A 17,876-nucleotide genomic window follows, 5' to 3' on the forward strand; every position below is an offset into this window, starting at 1 on the left:
GTCATTGCTGGCTATGCAGGCCTCACTGAGCCATCAGATTTCAACAAAAATATCTATTAAATATCTTAATTTCACCAGCTCTCAAATGTAAGATTTAAAAAAAAATGTAATGATTAAGGGTTTGGTTTATAATGTAGATTGTCATTTTACTTATTATAAATATAATTCTGTTTTTTTTTTTTTTTACCATACAAGTCTTTTTTATATAACATTTTCATACTTTTATATACTCCATAATTGTTCATTGTAGGTATAATTGAAAAAAAGCATTTTTTCACTTACAATTAACAAGTTAACACTTTTTTTATAATGTCCTAAATTCATATAGGCTAAGCCTTTCTTATGGCTTTCATGGCATGGTACTCTTTGCACATGCACTATAATGCATGCATGGGACAAATACGGTCATGCGGAAAGAACAATCAGTGCTTCTAAACATTATCTCATAAAATGAGAGAGCTGCATGTTGTTCTTCATTCCCAAACCAACATCACCGATGAGATAGCATTCTGCCAATGAAACAGCTTGTTTACTACGTAATGTCCTACAGGAGGAAGACAACTGCTAAAATATTTAACATTTTCACTGAAATTTTAAATAACATTTTGTCATTTTCATAAAGTTTGAAGGTGAATGCCATGCAGGTACTTCCCAGGAGACATTAAACATTTAAACTTGTACAGATGAAATCATCTGAACTAAGCAAGTGGTCTCACCCTTTGTGTCTCCCACATCATCAATAAAAAAGATAGTATGACAAAATACACTGGAGAAACTCATTTACAACTTCTGTAAAGCAAGAAAACTCCAAAACTTGAGTTATGGCCATATTCCATAACCTATTCATAATTTAGATATGATTATAATAACGCTCCTTCTTTATAATGTAGACTTTATTATTAATATTTAATTATTTTATTTTATTTTTTGATGAACTGGTAACAAAAGCTAGCCTAGTAGCAAACTGTAAATGATTTTGAATAAATAGAATATCAAGTGCTCTCTAAACCCTTTGGTAATAGCCTATAGTTCCATTTTTTTTCCTAAATAGAATTAACAATCAATCGAGGTTTTAGGTGCAATTTATGTGAAATATAGGCCTATTGTTGTTGTTGTTGTTAGCCTATTATAATTATTAAACTAGCCTATAGATTAATTTGTACTTAGCTATAGGCTATAATACACAGTTATAGTATAGTAATATAAATTCTTGCAAATAAATAACTGCATAATATAGGCCTAACTGAAGAGAACATTATTGCTATATTCTATTTTGGAGCTGTAGCCCGCATTAGCCTACTGTCATCAGGCAATTAAGAAAAAGAAACTCTGTTAGACAAAGTTGAATTGAAACGAACCGAAAGATTTCGCTTAGTGAGCCAGTTACATCTTAATGAATTCTTCGCTAAGTTCATCTTTGCGTCAGCGCGTCCTGCTGAGAACAGCGGTTAAAGTTGGGCGTTCACTAACCGTGTATATGACGTCGCCTCAAAAGGGAATTCTCGCTCTGTCAGTCAGTCCCCTATAAAACCGGCTGTTATCTTCAAAGCTGGAGTCACTGAGAGCACAACCGCTACTACCAGACACAAGACATCTCGAAAACTATCTTTTCTGCCGCCATGTCTTCATACGTGTCTTCAGACTCGCGTCGCGTCCGTCCCGCAGTGAGCGGCGTCAAATTCGACACGGCGCACCGCAAGAAAGCGTCGCCGAACATCTTTGAGAACATCAACCAGGATGTGCTGGTGAAACTCTTCGAAAAAGCAGGAGACCTGAAGGCGGTGGAGAGAGCCAAGAGCATCCTCACGCTGTACCAGGATCCTGAGGGCATCTCCAAAGCGCTTATGGCTCTTCAGCAGGACAAGAAGGACAAATTTATGCTTATTACTGGACTGACGCGCCAGTCGCTGAAGTTTCGATGAGTGAAGTTTTCGTCGGGAAGCTTTGCAGATGTGTGCACAGATAAAAAGACCGTGATCACTCGGCACATGCTGGAGGCTGGTGTTCTACAAGACTTCGTGCTGAACTTGATGGTGTCCTGTCAGAGTCGTGTTGGTGTGCTGTGAAATAGAGAACTGATCCAGTGACTGAAATGATCCAAGAGCAACGAAGGCTGAGCTTGAAGACACCTGAGTGTTGATGCTTCTTGTGTTGACACACCATGCAGGACATTTGAAATATAGACTGATGCCACGGGCGAAATTTGATTAAGAAGAGACTCGATATCAGCAGTGTCTATTGCAATGTAACATCTACTTGGAAATTTTTTTTTTTTTTAATAAAATTGTTTTGATAATCTAATGATTATTCCTTTTCCTTGCCAATCACTCAATATGAGTAAACACTGTCAAATAAACAAATGTGTACATTTTTTATACTTCAGTGAATGAATGTCTAGTGTTTTCAAAGTAGTGTTCAGCTCCATCTGGTAAATTCAGTGTTGACAAAACAGCTTTATTTTAATTAGCCTATATGTTTACAGAAAATAGCACAATTAGCATATTAGAAGAAAAACTATTAATTAGACTATAATCAATTAGCTTATTGAAAGAAAAAAATATCTCAACAGAACTAGCACATAGAGAAATATAAATATAATATCTTCAGGATGAAGACTGTTTGTGACATTACATTAAATGTCAAAATTATCAAAAGCCTTAAAGTATGGCCTATATTTCAGTCTATGAAGTACTGAGTTATAATATTTGAGGTGTGGTCGCATTTACCGTTGCTCTGTTAAATTTTGCGGGCAAATCCAGTCATTTCAGGGTCATTCCTGGTATTCGGTAATCAGTGCCTTTTGGACATCATAAAATTTGGAAAATCAAACTCAGGTTTAAAAGATTTTTTTGGGTTGTGTAATAATGATAGGGTGATTTTGGACAAACTCTGGTAAATATAAATTTGTGTGGTAGGCTACGTGTGGACTTCCAAGACCTTAGAAACAAGCGTGCAGCCATCTTTAGAAGTTTGTTCTTTGAACTTCCACATTTGGGTAGCTCTGTATATTTCAAGAACTGTTAATGAAAGTTATCATGAGCATTGTAATGTTTGAAGCGGATGTACATGTCAGCAGACTGGGAAGATTCATATATCCGTAAGATTTTACCTTCATGCTGTGGAATGACACTGAAAAGGGGCGATGCTACATTAGGTCTATAGAATTAGAACAATTCTTAATTATATTTTATTGGTTCTTTATTAATGAATATAGCACAGTCAATGTGATATAAAACAACATTTTTTGCAATTAAAGTGAATATATTCCTGGCAGGAATAATATTTTTTCCTTCACACTTTTGGTAACATTTTACATTATGTCTACATTAGTTAATATGAACTAACAATGAACAACATTAGCCTAAATTTATTAATCTTAGTTAATGTTAATTTCAACATTTACTAATACATTTTTAATATTAAAAGTTTTATTTGTTAAAGGGATATAGTTCACCCAAAAATGAAAATTCTCTCAAGTCGTTCCAAACCTGTATAAATGTCTTTGTTCTGCTGAACACAAAGGAAGATATTTGGAAGAATGTTTGAAACCAAACAGATCCCATCCCCCATTGAATCCCCATTGATCTGCTTGGTTACAAACATTCTTCCAAATATCTATCTTTGTGTTCAGCAGAACAGAGACACAGGTTCAGAACAACTTGAGGGAGAGTAAATGATGACACAATTTTTGGATGAACTATCCCTTTAACATTAGTTAATGCCCTGCGAACTAACATGAACAAACAATAAATAATTCAAATCAACATTTCTTATGTATAAAATTCATATTGCCCCACCGACAAACGTCATGTGCTCATATAGGCCTACTGTTCAAAAGACTTCATATTCTCTTCATACACCATAGGCAAATGAAGTAGCCTAGAAAAAGTATGTTTCAGAACCACTTATTATAGCTTAAATCCAGATTAAATATTAACAATAGTCTTGTAGGCCTGAGAGATAGTATTGTTTTATGGTGAGTAAACTTTTTGATGCTAGAAATCTTTTCAGCCAATCATTCACGTTAAATCAGCAGAGTCACAGCAGATGTCATGGAACTAATTGTGTCTGTTCACTGAGATAAGGGTATTTTCTGATGTTGACAGTCTTAGCTGGCCGTTGAGTCAGTCTCTTCCAGTTGAATCCAGTTTGTGTGCTCTTAAAGGCGGATGTCATTACAGGTCAGAAATATGAAGTTGTTTTTTGCAAAGGGATAAATATCAGATGACCTATATTACCAGTTTTAACCTGGTTTCAAGAAGTCTATATACAGTGAACAGACACTTCTCACAGCACAATTGTGCTTTATTTTATGACACTAAGGCAAAAGTGTTTTACCATAACTATGTTTAAGGACCAAAACTATTGTTTACTGAAGTGCTGACTCAATGAAATTAAAAGCTCATATTTGTCTCTAGAGGTATTATTACAACAATGGCAGTTTATTTACCGTCAAACAGAGGATCGCAACTGTCTCATTTATTCTGACTCAAAATGCTTTTTTTTCTTTTTCTTTTTTCTTTTTTTTTTTTTTACAGACTCAACAACATTGAAGTGTTTTTAAGCTAAGAAAGCAGTCTTTTCAGGTAGGCTATATTCTCAAAAACACCAGTGACTGAGGCAGTAAGGTCTTGTGTAAACAATAATAAAAGTTTATTATTATTGTTATAATATTAATGTATTTAAAGTACACTTACTGTATTGCAAATATTTTATTATATCTTTCATGTGACAACACTGAAGAAATCACACTTTGCTACAATGTAAAGTAGTAAGTGTACAGCTTGTATAACAGTGTAAATTTGCTGTCCCCTCAAAATAACTCAACAAAGCCATTATTGTCTAAACCGTGAAAATGTCAAAATTGGGCCCAAAGTGTCAATATTTTGTGTGGCCATGCACCATTATTTTCCAGCACTGCCTTAACCCTCTTAGGCATGGAGTTCACCAGAGCTTCAGAGGTTGCCACTGGAGTCCTCTTCCACTCCTCCATGAAGACATCACGGAGCTGGTGGATGTTAGAGACCTTGCGCTCCTCCACCTTCCGTTTGAGGATGCCCCACGGATGCTCAGTAGGGTTTAGGTCTGGAGACATGCTTGGCCAGTCCTTCACCTTTACCCTCAGCTTCTTTAGCAAGGCAGTGGTCGTCTTGAAGATGTGTTTGGGGTCGTTATCATGTTGGAATACGGCCCTGCGGCCCAGTCTCCGAAGGGAGGGGATCATGCTCTGCTCATTCATGGTTCCCTCAATGAACTGTAGCTCCCCAGTGCGGCAGCACTCATGCAGCCCCAGACCATGACACTCCCACCACCATGCTTGACTGTAGGCAAGACACACTTGTCATTGTACTCCTCACCTGGTTGCCGCCACACACGCTTGACACCATCTGAACCAAATACGTTTATCTTGGTCTCATCAGACCACAGGACTTGGTTCCAGTAATCCATGTCCTTAGTCTGCTTGTCTTCAGCAAACTGTTTGCGGGCTTTCTTGTGAATTATCTTTAGAAGAGGCTTCCTTCTGGGACGACAGCCATGCAGACCAATTTGATGCAGTGTGCGGCGTATGGTCTGAACACTGACAGGCTGACCCCCCACCCCTTCAACCTCTGCAGCAATGCTGGCAGCACTCATATGTCTATTTCCCAAACACAACCTCTGGATATGACGCTGAGCACATGCACTCAACTTCTTTGGTCGACCATGGCGAGGCCTGTTCTGAGTGGAACCTGTCCTGTTAAACCGCTGTATGGTCTTGGCCACCATGCTACAGCTCAGTTTCAGGGTCTTGGCAATCTTCTTATAGCCTATGCCATCTTTATGTAGAGCAACAATTCTTTTTTTTCAGATCCTCAGAGAGTTCTTTGCCATGAGGTGCCATGTTGAACTTCCAGTGACCAGTATGAGAGAGTGAGAGCGATAACACCAAATTTAACACACCTGCTCCACATTCACACCTGAGACTTTGTAACACTAAAGAGTCACATGACACCGGGGAGAGAAAATGGCTAATTGGGCCCAATTTGGACATTCTCACTTAGGGGTGTACTCACTTTTTCTGGCCAGCGGTTTACACATTAATGGCTGTGTGTTGAGTTATTTTGAGGGGACAGCAAATTTACACTGTTATACAAGCTTTACACTCTACTTTACATTGTAGCAAAGTGTCATTTCTTCAGTGTTGTCACATGAAAAGATATAATAAAATATTTACAAAAATGTGAGGGGTGTACTCACTTCTGTGAGATACTGTATATCGACACATTTAATATATATTTAATAATAATATATAAAATACAAAAAAATCAAATATAATATATATTTAATAATACACTCTAAAAAATGCTGGGTTTAACCCAAATTTGGGTCAAATATGGACAAATCCAGCTGCTGGGTTAAATTTTTAAATTAAATTTTTAAATTTTTTAGTGTATTATTATTAATATTAGAAAGTTGCTTATTTTTGTTAAAATTATTATTATTATTCATCTAATGTATTAATATTATATAATTTATATTTACACATTTAATACATGTATATTGAACAGTAATTTATTAAATATAATCAATTAAGTAATATACTACACTCTAAAAAATGCTGGGTTAAAAACAGCGGTCCCAGCGGTTGGGTTAAATGTTTGCCCAATGTGCTGGATAGTTTTATTAACTATTTAACAACTATTGTTTAAAAATTACTAAATGGCTGGCTTAGAATGAACCCAAAATAGGTTGGAAATTAAACATCAAACAAACAATTACTAGGCAACAATTATAATCAAAAGGTGAACATTTATTAATAATCAATTTAATAAATGTTTAATTAATATTCATTAAAATTATTAAAAATTATTTATTAAACATGAATAAATGTTAATTTCCAACATATTTTGGGTTCATTTTAAGCAAGCAATACAGTAATTTTTAAATAATAGTTGAGGTTAATAAAACTGCCCAGCACTTTAGGCAAACATATAACCCAACTGCTGGGTTAAAACAACCCAATCACTGGGTTTGTCCATTTTCAACCCAACTTGAGTTGTTTTTAACCCAGCATTTTTTAGGGTGTATGGTGGGTATTTTTCAATTTGTTGCTTGCTGGAAAAAAATCCTAGTACAGACTTTTGCCAGTTGTATTTTATGTTTATCTTTTAATAATATTGTGTCAGTCTGAAAATGTGATTAACCAGAACAGTTATTTTAAATGAATTGGTCACACTTTATATTAGGTGTCTTTAACTATATGTCAGGGGTGGCGAACTCTGGTCCGGAGAGCTTTAGTCCTGCAGAGTTTAGTTCCAACCCTGATAAAAACTCACCTGCCTCAGAAATTGTATATTATAGGGAGATGAGAAGGTCTGTATCTCTTACCATTGGAGAAAGCGTAACTTAATCACGTGCGGCACCTCTCAGCCTACTGTGTAATGGCCTCTGCTCTCCTTTCCTGTGTACCGCCACAGCAAGAACGTTAGCATTAGCCGTTATGCTTTTTTGGCTAAGGTTGCAGGCTTGCCTTCCAGGGGCTTTGCCAGCCTATAGCCTTCTAGCAACCCTTCAGACCTTGATTAGCTTGTTCAGGTGTGTTTGATCAGGGTTGCAAGGTAGCTGAACCCTGCAGGACTGCGGCTTTTCAGGATCGTCACTAGCCACCCCTGCTATATGTGCTTACATAAAAATGATTACATTAAATCATTAGATACAATGTACTTATTGTGTTTTTCTTTTGTAATTTAAAACACTTTTACTGCTATGGAAGTGGGATATAAAGGATAGGACAGGTTTATGGGTACACTCTAAAAAATGTTTGGTTAAAAACAACCCAAGTTGGGTTGAAAATGGACAAACCCAGCAATTGGGTTGTTTTAACCCAGTGGTTGGGTTAAATGTTTGCCCAACCTGCTGGGTAGTTTTATTTAACCCAACTACTGATTAAAAATGACTATATGGCTGGCTTAAAATGAATCCAAAATAGGTGAGAAATTAAAAATCAGACACATAATTACTAGAGGCAACAATAACAATCAAAAGGTGTTCATTTATTAATTAGCAATTTAATAAATGTTTATTGTTTATTATTCATTATCTTATTAATAAATGCTCATTTATTAAACATATTAATGATAATTTCCAGCATATTTTGGGTTCATTTTAAGCAAGCAATACAGTAATTTTTATACAACAGTTGAGTTAAATAAAACTACCCAGCACGTTGGGCAAACATTTAACCCAACCGCTGGGTTAAAACAACCCAATTGCTGGGTTTGTCCATTTTCAACCCAACTTGGGTTGTTTTTAACCCAGCATTTTTTAGAGTGTAGGTTTAAGGGTGGGTTGAGGTGTAAGGGAAGGGACAACAGTGTAATGATGTAGTTACAGCTGCAATTACATGCAGGATTTCTTTTAAAAATGTAAGTAGAATGTAAAAAAACATGTATGTACACAATAAGTGCATTGTACAAAATGATTAAATGCTAGTACACTAAAAAATGCTGGGTTAAAAACAACCCAAGTTGGGTAAAATATGGACAAACCCAGCAGGTTGGGTTAAAGGGCACCTATTATGCCCTCTGTCACAAGATGTAATTTAAGTCTCTGGTCTGGTCAAGTTTCAGCTTAAAATACCCCACAAATTTGCCCCTATTTGGGGGTGAGCAAAAACTTGCCTTTTACTATATTAATATATTGCTGGCTAAAAAAATAAATCCAAAATTGTTTGAAAAAAATGGTTGGGTGAAAACAACCCAATCCCTGGTTTTGTCCATATTTAACCCAGAATTTTTTCGAGTGTACATAGTAGTTAAAGATGGGAGCAATGAATTTGACTGTGCAAAGTGTTTGTGGGGAGTGTTTGTGTCCTTGTATATACTTCAGATGCTCTGGAAGGGTCACTGTCCGGAGTGACTCACTGAAAAGCAGCACTGCCCACAGATTGATAAAAGGAACTATGACACAACACTTGGTTGAACTTCAAGTTCCCCTCTCTTATAAATCCATAACTGGTTTAATCTGGAATGAAGATGAAAGCTATACTGAATACAATATTATACATTCGATCCTTTCATTGGGTCAGACTGTCCTGAATCCCCACGAGGACTAAATTCTTCCTTGGAAATCAAACGTCAGACCAAATGTGGATGTCTTTCGGTATAAGATGGAAAAAATGCCCCAGAGACAGACTTTGTGGGAATATTATTCATACTCTTAGTCCCGTCTGATTTACTGAGTTCTGCTTTTATGGAGTTCAATGGCAGAAAATAATATATTTAGGCTACATGATAACTAGTCAACTACAAAGATTGGCATGTGTTACCCGTATTCTTTAGAAAATCACAACCTCTTCATTATATTTGCAATATAATGTTTTCTTTCAAACTGCAATTTAGAGCTTCTTAAAAAAGGCGTCTTGTGGTAAAAGTGTCCCTCCCTTGTGTTTACTCTCAGCGTTGATCTCTAGGTCAAAGCAGGCTGTGATAAACACTGAAAACTGTGTCATGCATTCTGCTGATTAAAGTTCAGTCTCAAGACATTCCCTGTGAGCTCATTTAACTGGTAGCTGGTGTGCTGTCCTGTTGGTTATGTGATCAGTGTGTCATATTTATCTAGTTCTTCTGTATACAAACTTACTTTTCACTTTATAATGATCTTCAGCATTTCTGAAAATATAAAGCCATGCACACTCAGATGTGTGCCCTTGACACTACATATAAAAAAAGGGTCAAAATCACAATAAATATTCCAGAGACAATATGAAATTAGTCCTGGGGACTAATTGCCTTCAAGTATATTCTCATAGGTAGATATAATTTAATTCCAAATGCAGCTGAAGTTGGACTATGTTCAGTCATCCTGAAGCATTTCAATATATCTGTTTTGATATACCCGTGTTCATTTATAAATGATTAGTACAGTTGGTAGTACAGTCTAGTAAAACAGATGTGACTGGTTCATCCAGCAGGGTTGACTTTATTGTACATTCTGTTCAAAATTATGCAGATGACTCCACCTTCTGGACAATAAAGGGTTTGCACCTTTTGTACCAAATCCACTTTATTTCATGGGAATACTACATGAAGGGTGGATTCTGGAATCCACTGCAACTTCAATATATATATTGAAGTTATTTCTAATCAAGTTATTAATCAACATTTATCTTTCTAAATGTTAAATTATTTGAATGGCTTCTTCAAATTATTTTAAAACATTTATTATCTGTAGCTCTCACTGAGAGAAAATAACAACTTATCAGTATGTTTTGGGAATCTTTCCTGTTATAGTTAAAGCCTGGGCCAACTTCAGCCTTGAAGAAGCTGTGAATCATGTGTATCTGTGTATGTGCACTAGTGTTCTGTGTGTAGGTCCTGTATTGGTATCAGTGGACAGATGGCATTTGGCTGGAGACCTGAAGATGACCCAAAAGGACATCCAGTACCTAAATCCAGGGTCCCCTCATGAGCATCCTGATGAATGGAGATATGCTTCTGACTATCTGTCCATGTGTGGAAGATAATTTTGTCTTTTTTTCTTAGCCAATCAGAATCATTCAACCTGAAGTAATGACGTAGTTAGTGGACTCTGTTAGAGTATAATTGTTGTGGAAATGTGAATGTAGGCAGAGCGGCCTACGAACTCCTTGTGAGACTTGAAACTGCAAACTATTCTTCATTAAAATTTTCTTCAATTTATTTATTTTTTTTAAACTCTGACTCAAGGTCTTCATTCATCATATCTGGTCTTTTGGGTATTTAACTGTAAAATTCCCCTACACACTTTATTGATAGATTTAGATCGATCTATCTATCTATCTATCTATCTATCTATCTATCTATCTATCTATCTATCTATCTATCTATCTATCTATCTATCTATCTATCTATCTATCTATCTATCTATCTATCTGTCTGTCTGTCATCTATCTGTCTGTCTGCGTCAGTCTATCTATCTATCTATCTATCTATCTATCTATCTGTCTGTCTGTCTGTCTGTCTGTCGTCTATCTATCTATCTATCTATCTATCTATCTATCTATCTATCTATCTATCTATCTGTCATCTATCTGTCTGTCTGTCTTATCTATCTATCTATCTATCTATCTATCTATCTGTCATCTATCTGTCTGTCTGTCTTATCTATCTATCTATCTATCTATCTATCTATCTATCTATCTGTCTGTCTGTCTCTATCTATCTATCTATCTATCTATCTATCTATCTATCTATCTGTCTGTCTGTCTGTCTGTCTGTCTCTATCTATCTATCTATCTATCTATCTGTCTATTTATCTATCTGTCTATCTGTCTGTATCTATCTATCTATCTATCTATCTATCTATCTGTCTGTATCTATCTGTCTGTCTGTCGTCTGTCTGTCTCTATCTATCTGTCTGTATCTGTCTGTCTGTCTGTCTGTCTGTATCTATCTATCTATCTATCTATCTATCTATCTATCTATCTGTCTGTCTGTCTGTCTGTCATCTGTATCTATCTATCTATCTATCTGTCTATTTATCTATCTGTCTATCTGTCTGTATCTATCTATCTATCTATCTATCTATCTGTCTGTATCTATCTGTCTGTCTGTCGTCTATCTATCTATCTATCTATCTATCTGTCATCTATCTGTCTGTCTGTCTTATCTATCTATCTATCTATCTATCTATCTATCTATCTGTCATCTATCTGTCTGTCTGTCTTATCTATCTATCTATCTATCTATCTATCTATCTATCTGTCTGTCTGTATCTATCTGTCTGTCTGTCGTCTGTCTGTCTCTATCTATCTGTCTGTATCTATCTGTCTGTCTGTCTCTATCTATCTATCTATCTATCTATCTATCTATCTATCTGTCTGTCTGTCTGTCTGTCTGTCATCTGTATCTATCTATCTATCTATCTATCTATCTATCTATCTGTCTGTCTGTCTGTCTGTCTGTCTGTCTCTATCTATCTATCTATCTATCTGTCTATCTGTCTGTATCTATCTATCTATCTATCTATCTATCTATCTATCTATCTGTCTGTATCTATCTGTCTGTCTGTCGTCTGTCTGTCTCTATCTATCTGTCTGTATCTGTCTGTCTGTCTCTATCTATCTGTCTGTATCTATCTGTCTGTCTGTCTCTATCTATCTATCTATCTATCTATCTATCTATCTATCTATCTATCTGTCTGTCTGTCTGTCTGTCTGTCATCTCTATCTATCTATCTATCTATCTATCTATCTATCTGTCTATTTATCTATCTGTCTATCTGTCTGTATCTATCTATCTATCTATCTATCTATCTATCTATCTATCTGTCTGTATCTATCTGTCTGTCTGTCGTCTGTCTGTCTCTATCTATCTGTCTGTATCTGTCTGTCTGTCTGTCTCTATCTATCTATCTATCTATCTATCTATCTGTCTGTCTGTCTGTCTGTCGTCTGTATCTATCTATCTATCTATCTATCTATCTGTCTGTCTGTCTATCTATCTGTCTGTCTGTCTGTCTGTCTGTTGAATTGTAATTCTTTCAAATATGACTGTGATTAAATTGATAGTTCACTCACAATTAAAATTCTTCATTTACTAATGCTCATGTTGTACGGAACCTAACTTTCTTTCTTCAGTGGAACACAAAAGATATTTGTTTGTAATAAGATTTTTTTTTTTCATCTGCTTGAAATATCCTCATCATATAAACATTATCAATGTATGTTCCACAGAAAAAAGAAAGCCAGACAGGTTTGGAACAACACAAGGGTGAGTAAACTATTTTTGTGTGAACTATCCCTTTAACTATGTGAAAACGTCATCCATCCATCCATCCATCCGTCTGTCCATCAGTACTAATGAGCAAATTGTTTCAGTACAGTCTTCAGTCTAGTTCAGCGTTTGAATTGACTCAGAGCCAATGAATACAAAGTAAACACAGCCCTCAACCGACGTAATAGTCCAGCTTACAGCTGCCAACATATGGAAGAATTTTATCCTCAAAGAACTCTGGGATTCTCTGGGAATAAGTAAAAACAAACAAGTTTATAAGCGTGCTCTCTGATCTTCGTAACAAATGACACTGGATGACTAGCACGGTCTATTTAGTGGCCTGTTTTTACCAGCACAATTTTCAATGGTGAAATTGAAGGAGACAGCCAGTTCATCTCAAGAAATAAAAGCTAGACAGCCTTGAAAAAGCAGCTAGAAGAACATACAAAATGAATCCTTTGGGTTTATCTGGTAGAAATTTATCATGAAAAATCGTGCGTGTTGGTGCTTGAGGATGTTGGACTTGCTGTCAGTGAGAGTAAAGACATTACATGCTGAAGCTGAACAAACAATTTACATCACCACCAGAACAAAAGAGCTCAAATCAGCAAGATTACTGTACTTAATCGAGATTTAGTACAGAAAACTTTCTGAAAATGTGCTCCACAGCAAAATGATACAATATGACAGAACAATGTTGGCTTCTGGCACATTTTTCTCTTCCAAAATCTTTCTATAAGCTATTATTTAAAGGTAAATGTTAAGAATACATTATCAGTGGCCCTTGCTGTGCTATTTGCATATATTTGAATAATCAATCATGGCAGTGCAGCGATGCATAATGAGCTGAGCCCACAGAAATGGAAACTCACAACTACAGTTGTGCTGTATATCTTTGCAACAGAACAACTTAATTAAACTGCAATGTTTAAACTGGCTTATTCTGCATTTTGATATCAGGACACTTTAAATCTGGTTTAATATTTAAGTAACTGTATGACTTATAGCATGACGAAACCTGCCAAAATGGGGATTTTGAGATACTTTTTGATAGTTTGCGTCACCAGTAGTACATCAGGGAACAGTCATCAGATCTGTAGTACAAAGGAAACCCTCTGGGCTCTTCAGAGATCCAGCCACTGTCTGTTGGGAATCACTTGCAATCCATTTCATTTTGAAAGATTGTCTTACGTCGGTCCTTTTATCTTTAAAGCCCTATGGGTCTTCTTACCAAACACATCATTTGCAGAATGAAAAACATTGTAAGGAAACGGCCTTTGGGAGAGACTGAGCTGTGATTTATAGGAGTAGCATTGCTTCTGTTGTTTGCCTTTCATTCCAGTACAAAAACAACAGCACACTTCACACTAAATAAGTGTGAATTAGCATCACGACACTCTAAGTCAAGCATTCAACTTGATAATGTAACATAAAAAACAGAACTACTAATCATATTTGTGTCAGAATGGTTTTATTCTCTTGGATGCCATATTTTAATAAATAATGCTAGCATGTTGTTGTCATTTTGGGAATAATCTGATTATTTTGGCTCTTTTAATTAGAACGATGCACAAATGGAAATCAGTCCTTTGTGAAAAGCACTAAAATCTCAGCAAAGTACAGCATGATATAACCATTTTTATCTCAATAATGTCTCCCTATAGTGATCTCTTGGGTTTATTTCTTCACTGCAAGAGATAGTAAATAGTTCATTTTTATACAATCATACTGCAGCTAATGTCGAAAAAGCTTTTGCTGAACATTTAGAGCGCAACAAATCACTGGAAAGTCTTGTTGAAATAATGAAGATTTCAAAGATGTTTTAAAGTGGATTTAAAACACTGTACTTCGGTCCATTACTTTTGTGAGTATGCTGATTAAATTCAGCTTCATTTTAATATCATTAAAGAACAATTCCCTCAGGCTTCATGTACAAAATAAAACAAGGAAATTTAATACATCTTCAGTGAATTGAGAACTATGATGTTTGATTGGCATTTCACTCTAGTTCTTACACATACATTTAAATTAAAATATAAACAATTTTACAATGAAAATATTTTTTTAATCACACCACATTAAAATGAGATGGACAAAACTGTGCCCATTCTACATGCCTTAAATACATTAAAGTGTTCAGGATGTGAATGTTTTTGTTTGTTTGTTTGTTTTGTTTGTTTGAATTTACAAATTTGGTAAAATCCATTATGACCATCCCATGTCTCTATCTGCGCTGGTAGTGTCCATATCACTATCATAAACACAATGGATCAAGAGAACATGAACTGATATCACTGCCATGTGGTGTCATTCATCAGACACGGAGGCGCAGAAGCTGCCTTGACTTCCACAGAAAGATCCTCAGTTTCAGGAGTAAAGATGCTCCATCAAACTTCATTTGTTCTTCAAGCTGAGATGGAAAGAAAAACAGATTTCATGACTTTGCAACATGAAAATCACCTTTACATTTAGTACATTTTTCATCATCATTATTTTTAGTCCAATTTACTGGCTAAAATGCTATCTAAAGTCACTTTTCCTAAATCGGGTCAAACCGTTCTTAGCCGACTATGCTGAGAATTCTTGGCCGAGAGTGCCGGTTTGTAATCGTGCCATGCTGAACCAAGCTCAAGTGGAAGTATAACTGGAACCATTCCTTACCGTTTACCGTTCTTAGAACCGTTCGGCTCAACGGTGGAAAAACAGCTTAATTTTAGCAAACGAAAATAAAATTTTAGTGTACAAGAAAGTTTAAAATTAACCCAAATATTTAAATATTATAGGCTATATAAATGTAAATATTCATCAACATTTATTTATTTATCATTGACAAATTGTGGTATAAATCCTAGAATTACACATACTAAGTGTGCATATGTGTTAGTGGATACATGTAATGCGTTGTTGACCTGATGTAAAGACACAGGTGTCTTTACATCAGGAACGTAAACAGACATTTTGGGGGGCTCAAATGGAAAAAAAGGGCACTTATCATAATTATTTATTTAACAAAATAACTGATGGTGACAAACACTTAGTTTCACATTTGAGGCAGGTCTGTCTGTATCATGTAAAGATCTATCAGCATACAACACACTAATAGAATGGATAGTTATTAGATGAGGAGACTACGATCAAAATTATGAAGTTACTGTTTAAAGCAGAAAACTTTTTTCATGTAGTGGTCAATTTCGAGGTTTGGTCTATTTTGCATTCTTGTCTTCTTTTACTGTAATGGAAAGAAAACTTCCAAAATACACATTTAGATGGTGTTTGTTTTAAGCATATTACCCTCCGTCTTTTTGCATCTGTAGATTTCTAATAAATTAACCAAAACAAGCTAATCTGCTTATTTAAACACATCATTTCAGGGGAAAAGACTCTTGACATAAGTCATTAACTGGGGAAGTTCTGTGGTGATATGCTTTAGTTATTTTGTTTATCCTATTCACCTGCAGTGCCTTGGCAAATGTATGCAAATTAGCGCATTTTAATTAGCTAACGTCTAATTTGCATATCAATGTGGCAATTGTGATGACGTTATACATGGGTTTCAAAGACGTCACTTCCGCTATGCCCGCCGCCATATTTGGGACCGGTCACAGCTGCGCGCCCTGTTTAAGTCTATGGTGACAGCAGCTACAACTACCAGAGGAAGGCCAACAAAACGCTCTCAGAAGGTTCACAACAAGTTTATAATAGATCTTGGATATGTGGTGCTGTTAGCCGTTTCAACAGTCGTCAGAACTTCAAATTTATTTGATTTATTTGAAAATATTATGAATTCTAGTTGCTGTGTTTCGGCGTGTTACAGGATGAACAAATTCACGACACCAGCTGACTACATTACTTAGTTCAAGTACATGCGTGCATGATTTTGTGCAAATATAAGTTGTAATTTTATGTATAGCTTGTATAAATATATATGAATTACCATAGGATGTGTCCTGTTGAGTTAATTAACCTTCTAGCAAAGCGCTTCAGTTTACGGGTGTTCATTCAGTGCGCGCAGCTCAAATAATACTGTTATCAAAATGAATCTGTTATTGATGTTATTGTATACAAAAAAAATCTGTTATTGTTCATGATCCTTATTATTAATCAAACTATGTGTTGATGAAAATAATACTAGAATATAAGAGCTAGTTATTAAAAATAATGCATTCGTTTTCTAAAAGAAATATTAAAGTTTTAATAATACTGTGTAGTAACGTTAAACATTTTAATGACTTAATCATTGCTGTTTGAGCTGCGCACGCTGAAGCTGAAGAGAATAAAAAAACCCATAAACTGAAAGTTAATTAACTTTCAACTTTTTAATTAATCAACGGAACACATCCTATATAAAATAATCCAGATATTAATACAAAATAAAAATAATATTACAACTAGTATTTGCACAAAATCACGCACAGATGAACTTGAAGTAACCTCATTGAAACTCCGAAACACAGCAAATAAGCCCAAATAATTCACAACGTTATTTTACAAGTATATACGATTATAATATCATGTATAAGAAGAAGACAGTCCCAATCATATTAATGTTTTGTCTTTTTGAGCGCTCGCACTGAAGCTATAGATGATCATCAGCTCTGTGGGTTATTTACCTCAACGAAACACATCCTTTATGAGAATAATCAGATATTTATACTTAATAAAATTAATAAGTTTTATCTGTACAAAATGACGCGAATGCACAAGTGAAGTTTGAACAAGTTATGTAATCAATGTTTAACTCAGTCGACGCGCTCTTACCACAACAACACGCTGAAACAACAACACAGAGAATTCACAACATTTTATTACAATAGTGTCCTCGTTATAATGTTACGTAAATGACAGTCCCAGCAGTTATTAATGTTGTGCATTGCTGTTTGGCTGCCAGTGGTGTGGTCCCTTCTGAATGAAGCCAATAATTCTGCCGATCTAACTACTTTGGGATCAAATAAATTTGTAGTTCTGACGACTGTTGAAACGGCTAACAGCACCACATATCCAAGATATATTATAAACTTGTTGTGAACCTTCTGAAAGCGTTTCGTTGGCCTTCCTCTGGTAGTTGTAGCTGCTGTCACCATAGACTTAAACAGGGCGCGCAGCTGTGACCGGTCCCAAATATGGCGGCGATAGAATACAGTG

The 17,876-nt window shown here is 35.6% G+C and overlaps 2 protein-coding genes across 5 annotated transcripts in view; one reads left to right on the plus strand and one right to left on the minus strand.

Moving 5' to 3' along the window:
• The first annotated feature begins 1,480 nt into the window (after nt 1-1,480).
• Nucleotides 1,481-2,377, plus strand: LOC125259191 (transcriptional and immune response regulator-like). The gene has a single exon (XM_048176646.1). It carries the CDS (start codon nt 1,620-1,622, stop codon nt 1,920-1,922), a length of 303 nt encoding a protein of 100 aa, XP_048032603.1. The 5' UTR covers nt 1,481-1,619; the 3' UTR covers nt 1,923-2,377.
• An 11,811-nt stretch (nt 2,378-14,188) lies between these two features.
• Nucleotides 14,189-17,876, minus strand: part of LOC125259198 (zinc finger matrin-type protein 4-like) — a 46,307-nt gene continuing 42,619 nt past the window's right edge. For all 4 annotated transcript variants that reach the window (XR_007182751.1, XM_048176677.1, XM_048176666.1 and 1 more), the window contains one exon: nt 14,189-15,144. Coding sequence is in view for 3 of the 4 variants with exons in the window: in XM_048176677.1 (XP_048032634.1) it covers nt 15,129-15,144 (16 nt within the window). In the remaining variant the exon portion in view is untranslated. The remainder of the gene's footprint in view (nt 15,145-17,876) is intronic.

The sequence above is a fragment of the Megalobrama amblycephala genome, linkage group LG2 (assembly GCF_018812025.1).
Source record: "Megalobrama amblycephala isolate DHTTF-2021 linkage group LG2, ASM1881202v1, whole genome shotgun sequence".
NCBI lineage: Eukaryota > Metazoa > Chordata > Actinopteri > Cypriniformes > Xenocyprididae > Megalobrama > Megalobrama amblycephala.

Coding starts and splice junctions, on each gene's coding strand:
- LOC125259191 (XM_048176646.1), top strand. CDS start 1,620: ATGTCTTCATACGTGTCTTCAGACTCGCGTCGCGTCCGTCCCGCAGTG.